The following is a 21898-nucleotide window of genomic DNA, read 5'->3' as shown; positions in this document are numbered from 1 at the left end:
TCATGATTTGATCTTTGCAGCTCTGGTTGTATGTTTGTTTATCCAGTTTAACTACAACATTTGAGTGTGTCTTACATTAACAAGCACCCCTCATCCTCTTCCTGATTATCTATCTTGTCAATAGATAAGATAGATATAGACAAGGGATTTTTGTTGATGTGTTAATGTTGAGCCACGTTTCACTGCTAACCAACAAATCCAGATTTCGGTTGAACGTAATTCTCCTTTGGAGGAAATGCTCCGAATATTTAAATTACCTCCAAAAAATCCTTCAAATTTAAAGTTGTTAGCCCATGTTGCATCCGCATGATTTACACTTTGGAAATACCTACAGTGAAGTATTTTACTTTGTTGCGTACACTGCAGTCAGAAGCCATCTCGAGTTTCCCCTACAGGATGTCATTATTGATTTCTTTATATTCCTGTAACTGCGGGTGTTTGGAAATGTTAAAGCCCTTCACAACTACAATCAGCTTTGAGTTGGCCTGTTACACAAATGAAGTTTGTGGATGCAAACTGACAAAATGGGAGAAAGTTTAAAAGAAATATAAATAATTATTACATAAGGCTGTGGTGAAATTCTTCAAAGCAGAACTCAAAGTAAGATTCTAGATCTTATTTTGACAAATTCGTCCTATAATGAAGAGGATTAGTCAGTGCAAACATGTGGTGGCGTCTGCACATGCATGTTTGATACAACCATAGATGCCATCAGAGCTGTGAACAGTTCCTTAACTGTGTGTTTGGTGGAAATATTGCTTTTTTTAATGCACATGGGGATAAACTGAGCCAAGTGAGTGTATCATTTGCCATCAAGACATTGAATTCAGCAGGTACCTAATAACAAAGCATTTATGGCTCACTTAGACATGCATAGATATAAATAGGCAACAACTCTTCAGGCTCCAGCTATTTCCTCCTCTCTTATAACACTGAGGCACCATCCAGGTTGGGCCCAAATATTTCAGAATTCTATCAGAGGACTCGGGGGGATGAAATTAAAATCTCTCATTTTCTTTCTCCATACAAGGAGCAGATCAATTTCCAGAGATGGGATGGGATATTTTCCTGCCATTGGGCTTCCTCGTCTTCGGCACAGCACCCTGACTGCCTCCCAGCGGGGGTCCGGGTCTGACTGCACGCATCGCCGGAGAACAGTTACTTCTGCCGCGGCGAGTTTATTTGCGTCTCGCTATGAGAATTGCCATCATTTACCCTTCCCAACATCTCCCAAAACAGAGAAGAGAAATAGACAACCAGGGGAAGCGAGGCAAGCAACAGTAGAGGTGAAATTGATTCTTTCTGATACATGCTGCATGGGGGGCATTAGGCACACCTCGTTTGACCAACCTATTTTAAGAAATGAACTGAATAAATTTAGCTTGATGTAATGTATAGGCCTTTTAGAGGCCATCTGCTGCTGTTGTTCTCCTTCAACCAAAAATGACTTTGCCCTCAGCAGCACAGAGACCAAACAGACATAACAGCATTCCTCTTTGCGAGTCAGTAAATAATAATAAAAAAAATAAAATAAAAAAATAAAATGTTGGGCTCATAACTAATTTTGCATAAACACAAAATATGTTAAACATGGCATCAGTCAGAGACCATTTGAGTCATGAGAGGATGGTTAGAACCTCCAAAACATCAGGAGAACACCTGCTGAGCATAGATCTCAACATTTTATATTTGTTTGTCAAGATATATGAAATTTTCAAATCTTCAGAATCCCTAATTTAAAAATATTTCAGGTTTAGCTTAAAATTTCAATTTGTACTTACTGCTTTCTTAAGTTTGCTTTGCACTGTTTGAGCTGGGGAAGCTGGTCTGTAGATTTCATTGAATACTTGACCTTTTTCAGTGATTGCTTGTTTACCGAGTCAATTGAATTTGACCTATTCCTTCTGATCCAACCAAATCTGGACCGAAACACCGGTAATGGTGGGAGTGGACCCACAATTCACAATTCGAGACCCCATGCAACTCGAGGATTACCCTGTTTGGACATGTGAAAGGATTGCTGATCAATTTATGCCCAATAAACCATAAAATGCACATTAAGTAAAAACAACCTGCTTTTTTGTCACATTTGATGCTTTGCTCTTAAACGTACATGACCTTAGGAGCCTTTAGAAGTTCAATTTGCAGTTAGCCACTAGATGTTTAGGGAACACGTCAAACATATGGCAGAAAATGGATTGCTCAGTTAAGAGCAATATACAACTTTTTGGCCAAAACATAATGTTGAGAGTATCATGCTGTGGGGATTCATTTCCCCAGGGACAGGGATTTGGTCATAATTGATGGAAAGATGGATGGAGCTAAAACAGGGCACTATTTGAAAGAAAGAAAACGACGTGTTAGAGGCTGAAAAAGACTTTAGTCTGGGGAGGACTCCATCGATCATGTCAGTCAATCAAAACATTTTCATGTCGACTCCAGGAGGCTAATTATAAATACACAGCATATTCTTAAGATTTGTATTTGTGTAAAACAAAAAACAAACAAAAAAGACACGGTAGTTACGGCTCACTTATCTATTATGCACTACTTTGTTTTGGTCTACCACATAAAATCCTGTTAATGTGTCAAAGCTTGTGTTTAAGGGGTGTCAACACTTTTGCAGTGTAAACACATAAGGTAGATTGAAGGTATATGATTCTCGCATGAAGCCATAAATGTTTTTTTTTTTCTTAACTAAATGTTGACCTTACAGGACGTGACGATGCACATGACAACGTTATTTGCACAAGCAGTACACCAGAGGTCATCACGGGTGTTTATTCAGAGGCTTTTCTGCACAAACAGTGTCACTTCATGAGAAATATTTCTTCCACAATCACGTTTTCACGTAGGTTTCAAATCTTAAGATGTAATGTACGAATCCATTTTCATGATTCTGTGCCAGTCGGACGGCCTTCACGCTGACTTCGGTTTGCACACATTTTAGCCCCTCTAACCCGTCCTCTTTCTGCTTCGGGCCCCCAGCCTGTTGCGTCACGGAGCCAGTCGGGACGTAATTAAAGCCACATTGAGAAAGAGTATAAATCCAGCCCCCTGAGTGCAGCTCGGTCCACACACCAGCATGTGCTAGTCCAGAGGTGGATTTTAGGCCAAGAGGTAAGACAGGGGGAACTGGAAGTTAAACTGTGACCACTGCAACACGCAGCAACCGCAACCTTAAAACAAAAGTTGGCACAATGGCAGGACTAAAGGTAAGTCAGCATTCATTTACATAAAAAGTTTTATTTCTAAATGCACTTTTTTCCGTGTTGGGGATTAGTGCTGTGTGCAAGAAAGATTATGAAATTGGACAACTTAGTTTTTGTGTTGCACTAAGATTAAAATATTTAAGTGTCATCATTTCTGTGACAGCAGCTGTCTGAAGGGAGGCGTTCCCTCCAGCCAATCAGAGGGCTGCATTCAGAAGCTGCCCAGATGTGGTCTGAGAGACGCCTTAACAATCTTAACATATACAGCTGCTGTTATCAGTTTTATTTGTATTTGTAAAAAAGGTTTTAGACTGACTTCATCATCTACTAACAAAAGTTGCTGCTTGGTGTGTTTCAGCTTGTTTAAAAGTGATAATAATTATGTGGACACCAGTTAAATGATGTGACTCCCTAATTTCCAAAAGTTAATGTGTAAGGCACAGTTGAAAGTGCAAAAAACACTTAATCATTTACTTTGTTTGGTTATTGAGTAAATTAGAACTTTTATTTATTTGTTTATTTTTTAACATAATGCAAGTGGAGCTTTTACCATCTGCCAGACTGTGCATTTTTGACTTGAAGGCAAAATGTATATTCCTGATAGACACAAAACTTCTTTATAAAACAACAGCGATGTTCCTGAAACAACACTAGGCTTCAGGCACACAAACGAGCACATATGGAAACCATCGCTCTTGCGGAGCAGCAGTGACTCAGCAACAAGCAGTTCACATCATACCAAGTTAGGTTGTTTTTTTTTTTAAATTCATTATGATGTTAATCAGAAGATAAGGTAACAGTTATTGTCTTTAGGGAAAGTTTGGCGGTTGATTTGCAGGAGGTATAAATTAAAACAATATTTTTGCCTTGTATTGTGTATAATTTGTTTTATTTTCTACTTTTGATCAACTGGGTCCAGGTGATCCTCTTACTCTCACAGCTGTTAAGGTTTTTTTTTTTTAAACAGCAACACTGGAACTAAGTATTAAAAATATTTCCACACAAAATGTACATATTCCTCCTTCATCATAAAGGAGTCTCAACATTTTGTTTTTATACATCTCTTTAATTACTCTTTATTGATCATTTCCTGTTTGTCTTCTCTTTCAGTATATGACGGGTTTTGGGAATGAGTTCTCCTCTGAAGATCCACGATGTCCTGGATCCTTACCTGAAGGACAGGTACCACAAACGTTTGGTCTGTTCTTCTAAGATGGCAACCTTAAAGGAGACAAAGCCACAGTTATTTCATTCATCCAGTCATTGAGCAGCTAAATGACACAGTATGATATCTTCCCACCAAACCATGTATAAAAAGTAATAATAACCTCTACCCTTCCTGCAATTTGTGATTCTGTGTAATGATTTTTTAAAAATCCCATCAAAGCTGTTAAAATGTTAATTAGCCAAAAAATAATCTCAGGATTCTTAATCTTTAGCTCCTGTTTTAGAGAAAACAGTCAATCCTATGCTGACATATTTAACAAAGCGATTACATTGTGTCCATACAGAACAGTCCTCAGGTCTGTCCATACGGCCTGTATGCTGAGCAGCTCTCCGGCTCTGCCTTCACCTGTCCTCGTCCAGCCAACAAGAGGAGGTATTTATCAACTTAGCACATTAGATACACTGTAAGAAACATATAAAGCATTGTGGTCAGAAGGGGGCCTTGCACAAATGAGGTTTTGAACAAGTATCTGCTCCCTCTTTTCTGACAAAGATCAATGAAGAACCTACTGTATAATCGCTGTTGTGTGTGTGTTTTTTTTTTATGTTTGACTTAAATCCAAAAAGTTTCTAATGCCGGCATGTTTTTGTGTTTCCACAAGTGTAAAGAGCGATTCATGAAGCTCAGACAGTGTTTTGAAGAATTACAAGTAGTAATTCAGATTTTTAACATAGTTGAGACTCAGTTGTGAAAACAGTTTATCGCCGAATAGGAATTAGCTACAGTATATGGCCATATTTACAGTTCTTACATGCATAGAAGCAACAGAAAACCTGTTCAAGGTGCAAATGCGTGTGTTCTGGTAACCCTCTGCCCCTGCTGCCCTGGGCTAAGAGTCATCTCAACTTCAACCTCAACAAAACTGCTCGTATTCTTCCCTCCTTTCCTGCAGCTGGTTGTACCGGATCCTCCCGTCTGTAAAACATAAGCCTTTCACCGCTGTGCCATGTGGGAATCTGACTGAAAACTGGAACGAAGTGGAGCCTGATCCGAACCAGGTGTGTCAAGATTAAGCACTTAGAATTTCAACTGAGAATAATTCCATCATCTACTTCTTTAAAGAACAAGACGGTCACAGTCATGGAAACAGATCAAAATGCTCAAAACAGCATTGAATTTTAAAAAAGACCATTCTGACCTTGAGGTTCCTTTTACAGCTGCGGTGGCTGCCATTCATCATCCCCAAGTCGACAGAGAAGAAAGTGGACTTTGTAGCTGTGAGTCTCGATTTATTTACTTATTTATTATTAATATTTTTATTAGGAGGGAAGGGGACATTACAAGAGGAATTTTAGCTGCTAATGACACAGTATGCCACATAGTACACAGCTTTTCCATGGGTACAAGAGAGCTACTGAATGTATGGATGGAAATAGGCATACAATTCACCTCCTATGAGTATTTGTTTTTCTTACACAACTGAACAAGACAAAATAGGTGCACACCCAATGAAAAGATGATAAATTAAAAAGGAGGAAGAAAAATAAATAAATAAATAAAGATAGGTGTGGGGGGAGGAGACGTAGGGGCATCACTCAGTCCGGGAAAAGAGACACAGATTTATCTTTATCACAGAGAACTTCTCTTCATCAGTAAATCCCTGCTTTTCCTGGATTCTTCAGGGACTTCATACAATCTGCGGTGCAGGAGACGCCAAAACCCGCAACGGCATCGGCATCCACGTGTACACCTGCAACACCTCCATGGTCGACAGGTTAATAAGTGGATAACTTTTACACAGATCTTTTAAACAGGTCTATTTTAGATCACAAAAAGTATCCAGTCAAGGGTTTGATTAATATTTCAAAGCTCCTTTTCTTTCTTCTTTTTTGTCTGCTTCAGGTGCTTCAGCAACTCAGATGGAGACTTTCTGATAGGTGGGGAAAAAGTTAAGTTTCCTTTTGCTTCAAATTGTATTTTCTCAGCACTTCTCATCATCGGTTTCTCTCTTCAGTCCCGCAGCAGGGCGAGGTCTTGATCACCACAGAGTTCGGGAAGATGATGGTCGAGCCCAACGAGATCTGTGTCATCCAGGTGGGCTTTGAGTTCTCCAGTGCTTTTCCATCTGCTACTGTATTTGCCCCCACTCTCCTCTTACCATATTTAGAAAGCTGTGGTTTGGCACTTTTCAAGAGTGACCTTAAAAGTAGATAATAGTGGAAAGAGGTTTCAGGCTTTGGACGTCGGGATTGTGACTGCGGCACATGTGTTTTTTTTGTGTGTTTTTTTTCCACATGCAGACGATTAGTCCCCCTCAGCACTGATACAGCCCACATTTGCTACATAACAGCACCGAATCTCCTCTAACTGCCACTTTTCTTGTTTTTATTTTTCCAGCAAGGGATGCGCTTCAGCGTGGATGTGTTTGGAGAAACCAGAGGCTACATCCTTGAGGTGTATGGGGCCCACTTTGAGCTGCCTGACCTGGGGCCTATAGGTTTGTGTTTGGATGATACTTCTAAGTGTAGATAAGGAAGGATGAAAACATACCATATGTGTTCATTCTTCTTTTAAAACCGCACACCAGCCACTTTGCCTCGGCTTCCCGAAACGTGCTATTGTTATCTAAATTGTTGACACTTATCTCTTGAAATCATGCTAGCGCTGCAGCTCAGGCTGAACCATCACAAACTTGGCCATCAGTTAGCTGCATTTGCCTCAGGCTTTTGGGGTTCACGTGCAAATGTATGCAAACGTCTTCGTATTTCCTATACCATGCACAGGTATTAATGTAAATGCAGAGCAATATTCTAATTCTATGTTAACAGAATAGCAAAAAAATTAACTAGCTCTCACTATAGCAAGAGCTCTTTAAATTGAAAGCAGGAATCAACGCCCACTTTGTACAATCCCCTTTTTGCTGACAGGACTGCACTCACTCATCCACCTTTTACTAGGTTAGAGCATACAGAGCGAGGGATATTTTAGCGTTCTTCTTCTCCTCTTCCTTTCTTCAGCTCAGCCTACGGGTTTTCTATAAGATTTAGGTTTGTGTATTAGGTTAATTTTGTGTCTGGCGAACTGTTTCTTTGTTGATCTGGCTGAGTGCTTTGCATCATTTTTCTGTTAAGATGACCCGTTTTCAGTTTTCTGGAAGAGTCTAACAGATTTATTTAGATTTAACAGTCCTGGTATTTCAAAGAAATAAGTACCATTAGATCCCAGGGCCTTTGGAAACAAAACAGACCCACATCATCATAGAGCCTCCACTATGCTTAGTTTCATATTCATTGTGATATACAGTATATATATATGTATATATAGCAATGCTTGGACAGAAAGAGCTTTTAAGGGTTCTAAGCATCTAAGGGTTGGTAAAGAAACTTACTGAAATCAAGATATAAGTTATTACTTCACCGGCGGTTTCATCTTGAAACCGCATCCGGTCTTGTTTGTTCCAGTTCCAATTGCTTTAAACTTAAATAATTACGGGATGTGCTGTGGTGGCGCAGAGGTTAAGCACAACCCACATAAGGAGGCCTTAGTCCTCGACGCGGCTGTCGCAGGTTCGATTCCCGGCCTGGCGACCTTTGCCGCATGTCTTCCCCCTTCTCTCATTACCCACTTTCCTGTCAATTAACTATCAAATAAAGGCCACTAGAGCCAATAAAACCTTTAAAAAAAAACTTAAATAATTACTCTGGCTATAGAAACAATATGAGGAAGTTAAGAAAGCATCCATTTTCTTGCCACCAAAAAGAAAATTCTTAAGATACATCCACATCTGCTTAGCCTGATTGTTGTGTAATCTTGCCAGGGATACAAATTTAAAGTTTGTAGATACTATTGTCAAATTAAACCATAGCTACATTTATTTTTGCAACAATTAATCGGGGTGCCAACAATCAAAGCAACACATTTGAAGAGGAAAATAAGAGAACAACATGCAGAAAATAACAGAAACAAGCTGGGTCCTTTAAAAATAAAGATTGGGTTTATTGTACTCTAAAAGACTGTGTAACCAGTGTGTAGTTCAAACAATGCACTTCGATTGAGTTAATTTTGATAGTACCGATCTATAATTCCAAATAAATATCACAGAATAAATAAGTGTTAAACAGTTTAATGTTTTGTCTGTAAGTGTATTTCTAAAGAACCAATTGATATAAAATTTATACCAGATGTTAGCAGCAACCCTGGTAATCCACATGTACAAAGACTCAAAATTATGTTTGTTGTAGTAGAGTGTAAATGAGTTATGGAATAGTGTTAGGCTTACTTACTGGAATATATTCACACTTAAACATAAACTTCTGAATTTCCTTTACGGCTGTTAGTGTGCCACTCCAAGATCATCAGCCGCCCCTTTAGCAACTTTCTAGAGACACCTATATTTTCTCTATTTCTCAATAAATATCGACTTGATCTGCAAGTCGATATTTATTGACTTGCATGCTTTTGGCATGCTTTTCATATTTTGTACAGCCTGTCTATTGGAATCATGTATGCATGTTTTGCAGGAGCCAATGGTCTGGCGAACCCAAGAGACTTCCTGTGTCCAGTTGCTTGGTACGAGGACCGCAAAGTGCCCTCTGGTTACACCGTCATCAACAAGTATCAAGGGAAACTGTTTGCCTGCCAGCAGGTGCTTACTGTCACATGCGGTTCTCCGTGTGCTGCGGCAAGGATTGTCCACATACACGCCGTCTGAGAACGGACATGCGCTCGTATTGAACACTTTGACCTATTACCCTATTTAGGTTTGAGTTTGCTTCAGTAAACACCATCAAAGTGCCTCCGTGACTAACAGGAAACGGTCCAAGTGAAGCATGTGATCCATTAGCTGCTCCTGCCGGCTGAATTGCCATCCCTGATGATTTAATATCCAAGCGTTAGCTGTTATCCTTTCACTCGGTTTCCGCCTCGACTCCCTTATGAGTCTTAATCACTTGTAATTAGTTAAGGCATTCTGGTGCCGCAGACGGCGTACCTGCGAGGCTTTGCTTAGCAGGGAAAACCTTTTCGCAAGTAAAGCATTAATTTCACCATATTTCACTCAGGAAATGATCCCTCCCTCTCCTGAATTTCCTGGTGGGCGAATAATTGGATCGACACATAATGTCTGACATGAGGTTGTTTTTTTTATTATTAGTGCATGGAAGAGGTGAGAGGTGTTTTTCTTATTTTACAGGAAAAGGATTTGGGGTTATAATCGTGTCAAGCCTCTTGGTAATTACCTATACAAATAATATAAATAAGTCTTATTTTAAAACAAAACAGAGCTTTCCTAATTTTTGGAGCCCTTCTCTTCTTCTTGGGGATTATGTCCTGGGGGTGAGTGGTGACACTCCCTCCCAGTTCATTGAAACTGGAGAGTGAGGCTGGAAAACCAAGACGTGGTTGACAGAGGGCCTCGTCTCAGGGGAAGATGCTGCCGCTCCTGTCTGGTCCTGCTGTTTTGTTCACCCGCAGAGTGCTAAAATTGCTCAAATTAACTTATTATTTGCTTGACTGGGCCAATATGTTTGTGTTCTGTGTGCATGTGTGTGTGCGAAGTTGTTCTCCTTCAGTTTTCCTCCCTCCGCTCCCTCCTTCATCCCCGTCTTTATTTTAATCGAATGTAGGGGAGTTTTCACAGATGAATGTCCGAGAAATTACCTGCACCAGGGTTTCTCAAAAGGCCATTTTCCATGATAACTGGAGACAATTGGATGCATAAAGAAACACCTTTTTTTTGTTTGTTTTTTTGTATTTCTTTTCAGCTATTTTTAGCTACTTATTCAAATTTTTTGATTGATTGCGTTTTATTTCAATTTCTTAATTAGAAAAGAGAAAAACCCGGCATTTGTGTAGAAACGCCCCTGTGCGCACACAGGAGCATGGAGGTCAGCCTGGCAGCAGCTTCAGTTGTAATGAACTATATTGATTTCAGAGCTTCTGTTGAATGTCTTTTTCACAGTGACATTATCAGAACAGAGAAACTATATAAAATTGCTGTGGTTTTAACAATCAAGGTAAAGAAATATCTCTACACCCACACTTGCCGAAGCCCACCCTTCTCCTCCAATAACTGCACCGCGGCGAGCGTCAAAATGCTCAAAGTTTGGGAAAGTTTGATTGTGAAGCCAATTACCCCATAATACCTGGTGCCTCATTTCACAAAGAACCGGGAGGGGAATGAAAGAGAAGAAAGATTGAAAGAAGCAACACCCTCTTACAATTTTCATTATGGCCATTTTTTTCCCTCTCTTTATGTCAAGAAGTACTTTTCTTGGAATTTAAGATTACAAAGACATTATTCATTGTTCCCCCTTTCCCTGTGAAAAGCTCAATTTAACGTCTTTTGTGTTTGTTGCTCAGGTAGGCTTCTCTTATTTTCTTTTTCCATTTTTTTGTTTTGTGCTTTTACACGCAGGATTTCTCTCCTTTCAATGTCGTTGCCTGGCACGGGAACTACACACCGTGCAAATACAACTTGAAGAACTTCATGGTGATCAACTGTGTGGCCTTTGACCATGCGGTATGTTGGTGACTCAAACAGAGCCCTAGCACTTTGTTTGGGTTTATCCCATTTCTTGATATTGGGATAAACCCAAACAGAGTTTGACAGAAACATGTATACAATCTTCTCTAGGATCCGTCTATCTTCACCGTGCTGACCGCCAAATCCACAAAACCAGGTGTGGCCATTGCGGACTTTGTCATCTTCCCCCCAAGGTGGGGGGTGGCTGACAACACCTTCCGTCCGCCGTATTACCACCGTAAGAACTCAACACCCACACTTGGTCTGATTGTTTGCGATAACAAATGCTTCCTTCAGGAATTATGTACGCCTGTTTTAGCACGGCAGGGTCACATTTTGCAAATGAATTCGGATGGAAATGTCACAATGTGCTCTTTCCGAGATATTTTGTGGATTTAAGCAACCCAGCCAGAAGCTAACACATTCGTTTACCAGCTAGTGACACAGACAGTCTCCCTACCTGCTGAATGACTCACTTCACACGCCAGGATCTTTTGTCTGTTTTCACCACAGATCTTTAAGGCCATCTGGTGGGCAACCCCGCTCTCTGTTCCTCAACAAGTAGCTGTGTTACAGTGCCTCCTGCTTGTCGTTTTAGGTAACTGCATGAGTGAGTTCATGGGGCTGATAAAAGGCCATTATGAGGCCAAAGAGGAAGGTTTCCTGCCTGGGGGAGGCAGCCTGCACAGCATGATGACCCCTCACGGCCCGGATGCTGACTGCTTTGAGAAGAACAGCACTGCTGAGCTGAAACCAGAGAGGGTTGCTGAAGGAACCATGGTAAAGCACAGAGGAGTTTATATGCATTCAAGATAGGTGTTGGTCTTATGTTGATCATGTCTTTATTTATTCTGGACTTTCTTTAATCCTTAAATAATGTTCCTTAGCAAGTTAAACATTTTCTAAGCAAATTCCTGGCATAATTGTGTCTGGATGTTTGATAAAAATGGTACAGCTCAGTTGAATTTGTGGTTTCCTTGCAGAGCTTGTTTGAAGTCAGGGCCATTACAGAAGGTTAATGTTTGTCTGCCGTATGCACTGCAAACTCAGGTTAAATATGTAATTGGGGTCTTTACTCTTGTTTGCAACAATCCTTTCCTATAGTTTTAACCATCTGGCCCTTAATCTCAGATGGCAGTGAATTAGGATGGCCATAAAGTTTCATGGCGGCCATGTTTATCCACCGTCCATATCAACATGAACTGAGAGGGTACCATCAAGACACAAAGTGTGTTGTTCATATGCAACTTGTTTAGGAATATTTAATCAAGTATTTTTAAGTGTATGCATATATTTGAATACCCATGAACTGATCAGTGCTGAATAGATGGAACATATTTAGTACGATTAATCAGATCATACACTGGTGTTCTCTCCTCCTTTCAGGCATTCATGTTTGAGTCCTCCTTCAGCATGGCTGTGACCAAGTGGGGTCTGCAAACGTGCCAGAGACTGGACAAGACTTACTACCAGTGCTGGGAACCACTGCGCAGCCACTTTAACCCCAACTGGAAGCCAAGAAAGCAGTAGCAAAAAACCCAGCAACTTATACAAAATACAGGAGATGATTTAAAAAAAGTAAAAAAGTGGTTTGTGAAACAACCAAAAAATTAAAATCACAATTTGCAGTACGTGGGGTTGTTTTTACTTCTTAAATTTACAAATAAAAATCATTTGGTGTCATAATATACGCTGTGTAAATATGCAGAATCCAGCAAAAATGCCTTTTTTAACAATTTTTTTTTTGTCACTTTCCCTTATTGTTACAAGTTACTTATTCTATAAATTAGACAATATTGCTGATAAATAGCTCTTATTAATGTAATTGATGATTCACTTCTTGCTTTTTTGACTTGTAGAACCATTTTTTACTTTTCTCCTTTGAAATCAAAGCCACATAACTGTTGAACAATAACATTTTATTTTTTTTAATTATAATTACATACAACAACACTTCTTGGATATCACAGGAGGAACTTTCTGTACTGAAGCTCATGATGATAAATTGAACTTGCGATCAAGGGTTCCGGCCTTAATCTTCTCCTCCTTGTTATCCTGTAAAACAGACGACAAACAGATGACTGGCTGGTACAGTTTCCATAGCAACAAACACATATTATTCCCCCGCCCCACTTCACCCCTTCACCTTCTGGACATTTTCTCAACGATGTGCTTTATGAGTAAGCATTTTGTGATTTCAAAGCAGTTTTCTTTTCCCCTCCGCCCAGCAGAGAAGAGGGGGAAGAAGCGATCATGTCTTTATTTCTGTCTTTATGGCTCCAGCACAGTGAGACAACGGCAGCAAATTTTCACCGGAACTTCAATTGACTACGATTTACAGGTAAATCTCCATGACAATGGAGAGAGAAATGGAAGCGGGGAGATTTCGAACTAAGCATTTATTTTGAATGTAATTCGATCTGTCTCGAAAGGAACATTGATTCTGATCACTTTTTAGCTTGTCTAAAAATTTAATTCCTGTCTAAAAGCGCAAATTCTACAAAAGGTATGTAGGCAGCAGTGTTCACATAAACTGTCCGGATGACGGATTTGATTCGTCAGACGTTCTTAGTACTGTAACATACACAACAAAGTCTGATGCCAACAAAGATAACTGAACTGGTAAAGTAACATGGCAAATAAACATAATTAAATGTTGAGAAATATCAACAGCAAATAAAGTTTGCACAACACAAATACTTCATCTTTATATAGTGTCCAAGTTATTTTATTCCTTGCTTTAAACTCAATATTTTGTTTAACATATGGGATAAATACATCTTTAATTCATGTATATATAGCTTTTTTTTTTTAGGAATTGATGTAAATTATATTTTACAATTTGTTTGACAGAAAGTTAAAATAAATAATATGGTAAAAATGTGTTAACGAAATTAATTATGAGTTAAACCAATTACTATATTTATATGTACAATATTTAAATGAAGCAGTTAACCTTAAAGAATGATGCAGATTATGTTATTATCTAATAAACATTAGACACTTGGGTTCATGGGTAAACCTGTCCGTAAAACGTAAAGCAAAGAGAAGGCAGAGGGGCCTCTTGTCTCATACCCTGTCTGTCTTGAAGATGTAGTAGAGGGCAAACAGAGGCACCACTCCAAACATTACACCCAACAGAGAAGTCTTCTTTGTGGGTCTGAAGTGAGGGTAGGGGCTGGCTCGTGCGTACACCCACCTCGTCAGGGCAGGGTCTTCCTACAAACACAGACATTTGCAATGATATTTCAGTTAATTATGTGTTAAAGAAACATCAGATTAGGATTTACTTAGTCATTTATTTAGTAAACAACTGTTTAACTGGTAACGAATTGTAATCAATAAAGTACTTTTGAACATGAATGGCAGTAGTCGGAGTTATGGGCTCATTTCATGAATGATTTTGAAACAAAAGTTTGTTCTTTTAATATATTACTGTGTAAAAAAAAAAAAGGTTTCATGCCAACTTCAACTTTTTTAAGGCCTGTTTTATTTCTGCTGAAAGAAAAATAGTAATCAACACATAAAAACTCAGAGTAAACATTTTCTAATAGATAAAAGTAAAAAAATTAAATAAATTCTAAACAAAATGTGCTTCAACTAAAATAATAATAATGATAAAAAAAAAAATCAAAGATCTTCTTATTGATGTGTTTACAGTCTAAGAACATTTTCAGCTAAGATACTAAAATTCTTTTTCCAATTTAACACAGGGAATAAATGTTTGGAAGCCCTCTGCTAATGACCACAAAGGTCACTGAAATAACTTGAAACGGACAAAAAATAATACATAAAAAAATACTGAAAATTAACTAATAAATATCAGATGTCGGTTTTAAAATGTGGTTACATAAAATAAGAAAAAAAGTAAAAAAAAGAAAGAGGCCTGGACAAAAGTAATGCAACCTCAAGAAAAGACTAAAAATGATTTGACCATATAACTGTAATATGTTAAACTGAGGTGTGTCCTATAATTAGCATTACATGTGGCTGCAAACTGGTAATCAGTCAGTCTGCCAGTCGCTATGTTTTTTGGTGACATGCCGTTTATAACATTAAGCATGGACCACTGGAAGCGAAGGCTCCAGGAGATTAGAAAGAAGACATTTCTGAAAAAGATTTAAACGGGGCCTGCCAAAGTGTGCCTGTTGGTTGGAACCCAACGTGAACTGAATCCATTTAGTATGTAAACATAAGTGTGTGAGGACAATTGTTTACAGATATTTCATAATTCATTTTCTTGTTTCTGTTGCTTTGTTTATTCATTTTTGATATTTAATTGCTCTTTTCAGTGTTAGATGTTCATTAGAATTTAAAGTTTATTGATCTTTGAATATGACGTGTCCTTGCATTATCAAGCCATTACCATTATATTAATTGAAAACGGTCTCAAAACAATGACATTATCATTTATCGCAATAATGTTTGGGAAAATTTATCGGCCAGCAAAATTTGTTGTTATGACAGGATGATATGAGAGAGATAATTTGTGAAAAAGAGCTAGCCCCTTTACCTTCACCTTCACCTGGTGCCAACTAGAAAAACCAATCAGAGCTAGGAGGCGGGTCTTAGCGCTGTCAATCTCAATACCATGTGTTGCTGCTCATCATTCTCCCACTTCATCTCTGCTGTGCTGTTGTATTGAACAGAGAATATCATGTATGCGCAGGCTAGTTAGCATCACCATCAATGAGAGCGGATAAAACAGTTTCCTGTAACGGTAAGTTATTTGTCACATTTAGCAGCATTGATTGAATGCGCTTAGAGCTTCATTTAGGCTCTGATTGGTTGGACTTGGTCGGGAGCTGTGCTTTTCTTCAGACTGAAACAGTGGCTCAGAGAGGAGTAGGAGGAAATCAATCTTTTCACAAATTACCTGCCACATAATGTACTGTCACGACATGGTGACAGTTTTAACAAATATGTAAAAACAACAACAAAAAACCCCCGTTATTTTTAAGAAAAAGTTACATGCTGCAGCTTTAAGTCAGTTAAATCAATTTATGGATCTCGTTCTTTTTCCAGTCCATATGGCTGCCTATCGCACATGACAATAGTCAAATAACCCATATAAACCCATTGAAAATGTTTTTTTCAGTTATATAGCTCCTTTTCTAACGACGGCCCTCTGAAATTTTATGGCTAGCCTGAAGTTGCTTGGAAAACTTCACCATTCAAACATAATTGATAGAGCTGCCTTTATAACCATATATAGCAATAGGAAACAAAGACAAAATTAACAAATGCTCGATACTGAGCATTTTTTGTCCAGGTTCGGTCATAACATTTAATCGTCAGTAGCATTTAGCTCTCCTTAAATCAGGGGTGACTTTGGTTGCTAATATGCTAACTTAGCCGCTTACAATGAGCTCAGTCCTGTGCGGGTTGTTCAGCTGCAGCTGGTACTGCCTCTTAAGGTTGGCCCGCAGAGCTGCCCGGTTCTCCTCTGCGCGCCTGTAGTCCGGAGAAAGATTGAAATATTCATTTGGGTCCAGTGTTTTTGGCCGAGTCGCCAAGGGCGCCTCTCGGTAGTCCGCCATGATTGTTTGGTGACAAACGAGAGTATGTAAAATCTCGCGTTGCTAGTCTCGCGTCGTAACCACGACTACGTTCTAAACACATTTTTTTTCCCCCTCTCGCAACGTTCAAGTGAAAGGATGGACTCTCCTGAGAAAAGTGGAAAACTACAACACAAAGAGTCAGCGGAGGATGTAGGGTGTGCGAAAGATCTTAAAGATGATCAGAGCGTAAATGAAGGACTCGAAGAAGACTTGGAAGCGACAGAGAAAGCCATCCAGGACCGAGCAGACGCCGTCGCTTCACTTAATCGGAGGCCCAGCGCCTGTCACCAACAGCTTTCTGTGTTTGACTTTTTACTGAATTTCCTGTTCCAACACGGCATGACGGGGACTTTGGCGTGTTTTGAAGCGGAGTGGTCTGAGCTGCTGCTGAACGGAGACGTGGACGCGAAGCAGATCGGCCTGATCCCGAAAGTGTACACCGAGAACGAGCATTTGGCCCGAGAGCTGAAAAGTGCTTGGCAGGAGAAGGAGGAGTACATGCAGGCGGCCGCTGTCGCAGCCGAGGCCCTGCAGAGGGCCAAGAGAGCCAACGATGCCCACCGGCTGGAGCATCAACGCTTGGTCAGAGAGGTAAACAGACTCATTGTGGACATGAATAAGCTGAAACTGCGGTGTGAGAGCTACCAGCCTGAAGTAAAGAGGATGAGTGACAAATACCAGGGGCTGTCAAAGCAGGTCCTGCAGGTGGCGCTGGAGAGGGACAAAGCGCTACTGCAGGGGGACAATCAGGCTGCCCGACTGGATGCCTCCTCATCTCAGACCAATGGAAACAGTGGTTCATTGAAATAAATGTTAACTTCATAACAATGTGCTTTATTCCTTTTTGAATTTTTTTCAAAAAATTATGTCTCCTTTTGGATTGGTGACATAAAGCCGTTAGAGTTTTCCAATACAGAATGTACAAAAAGCGTAATTAATGCAACGTTAATACACATTGCATTAATGTGTATTAATGCACATTTTTTCATTTAGGCTATATATCTCTGCTCATCCTATATATCTCCTTTTCTAACGACGGCCCTCTTAAATATTATGGCTAGCCTGAAGTTGCTTGGAAAACTTCACCATTCAAACATAATTGATGTTTGAATTGATGTTTTAAGACGGATTTTGTTGTCCGTCTTAAAGCCGCGGTGAAAGGTTTTTGAATCGAAACTTTAAAGTTTAAAAAGTTTGAAGAAAACTGTCAGCATTTTTCATTTGGTAAGACGAGTCATGCTACAACAACCTTCTTCTGTTTTAAAATTACATTCTTTAAAAACCTGAATAGCAGTAATAGGAACACCATTTCACGAACCTCAAATAACCTCACAATGACAATAATTAGGAAATGTATTAAACAGTTTATCACAAAGGAAAGACGGTATGAATAGCCTCTTAAATCTTAACATTAAGATTTAAAAACATTAACCAAACAAAAAAGAAAGAACGGAAACAATTAGAGGGAACAAGGTTTTGACAAAATAAAAAACTAAATTTTGCTTTTAAAAAAGTAACCTTTTAGATTTCCTGTATGTAATTCAAGATGAACTGTGTCCATCTTTTTTTAGATTTCACAAAGATATTTAGCCTTGTTTTTCCAAATTGAAAAGTTCTATTTTTAACCACAAGAGGGCGGTCTACATCAAACTCTGCCTTTTTTACACAGTGGAAAACCCATTCAGAAGTAGAAGCAGAAAGAGTACATGTAGATTTCAAATGTGATTTCTCTCACATCACTGATGCCGGTAAGATTGTGTGGCTTTGAGCAGAAATAAGCATGCTTATTATACCCCACAGAGCACAAATACTTTTAAGCCAATATTGCAAAAATAGATCTAAATTACTTTGAGAGGTTTATGAATTTGTTATGAGAATGTTAAACATGTTAGTGTAATATTCTCCTCCCTGCAGGAGGACCAGGAATTTCTAGTGTTTCCATCAGTGTGCTTTTGTTTTGCTGTAGACTTGATAATAAGTCGGGCAGAGCAAGACTCAATCAACCTAGAACCTTTTTTTTATATCTGTTTAAGATGAATAAATTGAAAGTTAAAACATGTTACGATGTCTGATGCTTTCACACTTTGTCATTACAGCCACAAACCTCAGCATATTTTATTGTGTTTTTATGTAGCCGACATGTGGAAACAAGTGTCTTTGTGACGTGGAAAATGAAGGACGCGGTTTTCAATAAAAAAGAAAATCTTGCACAAATTTGTTTTTAGCCGACCTGAACTAATACCTCAAATAATCACTTTTCACTGCAGATACAGTCTTATGAGGTATGTCTCTACCTGCTTCTCACATTTACAGACAAAAACTTTTGTCTATTGTTTCTTGCTAGATTGCTCAAGCTCAAGTTGAACTTATATGAATATTTCCACTTTCAAGTCTTACCGTAGATCCTCAATCAGATTTAGGTCTGGACTTTGACTAGACCATTGTGACACGTTGATATTCTTTGGGTCTTAATACCTTTCAGATTTAAATTTGTGTCATTCCTTCTTTCATTTCACAATGACACGCTACTTTGCTTTGATTTACTGTAAGAATTTAAAAATAATACAATGACGTCTTCATTCATAATGGGGCCAAATGTCCAGGGAGAAGAATATTTTTCTAAAGCCCCTTACAACCTGTTTGCGGGATGAATGCTAAACTGAAAAACTGATGATCATTCAAAACACAAAGCAGAGCATGTTCTCTCTCGGTTCTTGCAGCCGCTCTAATTTTGAACTTTATTCTTGGGCGGCGGAGTGGTGCAGAGATGCAGAGAAAACTCTTTGATCCAGGGACTGGGGCACCGCTGCAGTATGTATGACCAAGTGATTTATTGTCCTCTCGGGAACGCCAAAGTGCCAGCCTGCTTTGCTGCCCTGAAACAGCTATTTATGACTCTGAAATAAAATTCAATGTGAGACTACGGTCCGTTCCAGGGACAGATTTAGGATCAGAGAATGAAACGTTAATGTGTTTCTGCCCCGGCTGGTCCTCTTCAACCTCATGGTCAAGAAGCTGGACTATGGAGAATTTTTGAGCTTCGGGAGCATTAATCACTGTGTGGTTTATCCTCGTCTTTTCATTCTCCTGCCGCCGCTTCCTCACCTTGTACATCTTCTCTGCAGAGGATGGGTGTTTAGTTCTTTATCTGTGATTCTGATTGACATTTATTGTCGACGCAGGTATTGTGCAAACTCTTTGGCAGATAACAGAGATAGGGATGTTACTTTGTCTAAGAGATAAGGGAACGAAAAAGCCCCACGTGATTCCTATCTCCGTTCTGTGTCCCTCCGTCAGACTTAATCATGCTCTGTAATCGGAGGTTATTTTGTGTTGCTTTGGTTGCTGTTTATTTTTTCAAATGAGCGCATGCAAGACTGACTCAAAAAGGACAAACCAGTTACTTTTTCCAACCACATATTACAGCCACTTCTCTACTTAAAGTTCACTGAAGTGGTTGCTCATAGACAATGACCTAATGTGTACCAGTACGATGCTCTTTGAGGTTCAATCTTCGAAGGCTGCAGTCTGATTGCAATTCATCTCCCGCCTGCCCGACTCCCTGCGTGTTCCTCTCGGCTTCCCTCGCCTGACAGCTCTGTCCACTTCAAAGCTTGCAGTGACCTTTTTCTCAATCTGAAGGGAAAGGAGAACAAGGAAGCACTTTTTCTCCTCAACCTTGGCTCGGGCTCATGCAGATGTGGGAAACGTCCCTGCCTTGGTGCACGTTTCTACCTTTAATCCCATCTATGCAGGCTGTAAATTGTAACTTCTGTTAATTATCTCCTTTCATTTTCCAAACTTTATTTATGCAGTCATTTTACTATGCCCGTGAGCACCCATCTTCAAACAAGTCAGTTTTGCTACGGATATGGGGGCAGTGAGTTTAACTGTGTTGTATTTTCTGCTTTAATAATGTATGCAGGACACTGTGGCTTGTAGATGCTATTCAGAGACATCAATCATTTTCAAGGAGAGCTACAGAGAAATACTGCTCAGAGACGGAACTGACAAAATCCTGCAAATTTTACTCTGCTCTGCTCACCGTAGCACAAAGACTGTACATCCGTTACCTGTCTGTGTAATGTCAAGGATAAGAACAACTTTGAAGATTGCCAACAAAAATAGTTTCCATATTACTGTAGTACGTTGGGCAATGAAAGTAATTGCCAGAGACAAAGTAATTGTTCGACTACACAATCAAGTTTTTTTAAGTCTGGTTGTTTTAGGCCACAAGAAAATCAAAAATTGGCAAAACATCTACAGAGTAAGGAAATATGTCCGTCACTTTAAGTACAATCTGTACTCCAGAGAAATGTTTGCTTGGTCCTTTAAAAAATAACTTATTTCAGCCACATCTTTATTGAAGCTTGCAAATATATTGCGATCAAAACTGTGGCTATGTATGTTTTTGAAAACTGTGACTTACCAGTGTTAAAGTTATCTTAAACAATGTCATATAACCTTTTGTTGTACATAGTAAAAACAACTGCTACATTGAGTTCCCCATGGTTCAGTGCTTGAGCTGATACTTTTTAACTAGTGCATTCAAGTAGCATCAATCCCAAGCATTGATATTTGCATGCTGGTGAGAAAGCTTTATCAGTCTGTGACGTTACCTGACATCTACCAGTTGCCAAAAACATAATTGAATGTGAAGGCCTGAAAGATCCATAGCTATGGAGTAAACAGAAATAATTGTTTCTGACCCTCTAGAACAATATACTAACATACTGCTAGTCTCAGTTTCTGTTCATGGTACAGTCTTGGCTTCAAGTTTAGCTGTAGGAAAATACTTTTGACTAACATATTTTCATCACCCAACATAATCCCCGGCCCCCAAAGTCTTACTTCCGGCTTTCTTCCACCTACGCAACATTACTAAAATCTGAAGCACTATGTTTCATAATGAAGCTGAAAACTTGCCTAAATAAATGACATTATCTGGATGATCCAAAACTTCAACTCATTCAAACTGCTGCAGCTGGAGTGCAGATAAGGACGAGTAAAAGATGCCATATTTCTCCTGTATTCAAATCTGTGCACCGGCTCCCTGCACAGTTGAATTCAAAATTCATCTTTTCACCTACAAATCTGTCAGTGACCAGCCTTCATCATTTTTTAAACATTTCCCGATCGTCCTAACAGAGCACTGCATTCTCAGAATGCAGAAATACTTGAGATTTCAGCTCGTTTCTGTAGCCTTCAGCTATTAGGGCCACATATTGCGAAACAAACTGACTGACTCAGTAGTGCTATTTCCTAAGTCTAACCATATCGTTTTGATTTTACTTCTTCCTTTTGATCTTAAACACAGATTTTGTTTTGCAGTTGGTTTTTTTCACTGGATGTTTTTTTTTTAATTTTTATTACAGCTTGCTTTTCACCTGTCTATAGTTTTTTTTAAAATTTTTATTTTACTTTAAGATCAATT

The 21898-nt window shown here is 39.2% G+C and overlaps 3 protein-coding genes across 3 annotated transcripts; 2 read left to right on the top strand and 1 right to left on the bottom strand.

The window, feature by feature from the left end:
* The first annotated feature begins 3059 nt into the window (after nt 1-3059).
* On the top strand, nt 3060-12534 carry hgd (homogentisate 1,2-dioxygenase). The gene is made up of 14 exons (XM_032551186.1): nt 3060-3215; nt 4323-4394; nt 4724-4812; nt 5333-5438; nt 5598-5657; nt 6063-6154; nt 6283-6317; nt 6395-6474; nt 6778-6877; nt 8901-9025; nt 10796-10900; nt 11015-11141; nt 11502-11683; nt 12290-12534. Exons 1-14 carry the CDS (start codon nt 3201-3203, stop codon nt 12431-12433), a joined length of 1332 nt encoding a protein of 443 aa, XP_032407077.1. The 5' UTR covers nt 3060-3200; the 3' UTR covers nt 12434-12534.
* Nucleotides 12535-12803: 269 nt separating this feature from the next.
* ndufb4 (NADH:ubiquinone oxidoreductase subunit B4) lies at nt 12804-16488 on the bottom strand. Its single transcript, XM_032551188.1, has 3 exons — nt 16267-16488; nt 13979-14122; nt 12804-12958 (listed from the first exon to the last, which is right to left on the bottom strand). Exons 1-3 carry the CDS (start codon nt 16441-16443, stop codon nt 12896-12898), a joined length of 384 nt encoding a protein of 127 aa, XP_032407079.1. The 5' UTR covers nt 16444-16488; the 3' UTR covers nt 12804-12895.
* Nucleotides 16489-16503: 15 nt separating this feature from the next.
* LOC116711721 (sperm-associated antigen 16 protein-like) lies at nt 16504-17296 on the top strand. The gene has a single exon (XM_032551187.1). The coding sequence runs from the start codon at nt 16561-16563 to the stop codon at nt 17272-17274; it is 714 nt and encodes a 237-aa protein (XP_032407078.1). The 5' UTR covers nt 16504-16560; the 3' UTR covers nt 17275-17296.
* The last annotated feature ends 4602 nt before the right edge of the window (nt 17297-21898 follow it).

The sequence above is a fragment of the Xiphophorus hellerii genome, chromosome 21 (assembly GCF_003331165.1).
Source record: "Xiphophorus hellerii strain 12219 chromosome 21, Xiphophorus_hellerii-4.1, whole genome shotgun sequence".
In the NCBI taxonomy this organism is placed as follows: domain Eukaryota; kingdom Metazoa; phylum Chordata; class Actinopteri; order Cyprinodontiformes; family Poeciliidae; genus Xiphophorus; species Xiphophorus hellerii.
This window is presented reverse-complemented; position numbering and strand designations above follow the sequence as displayed.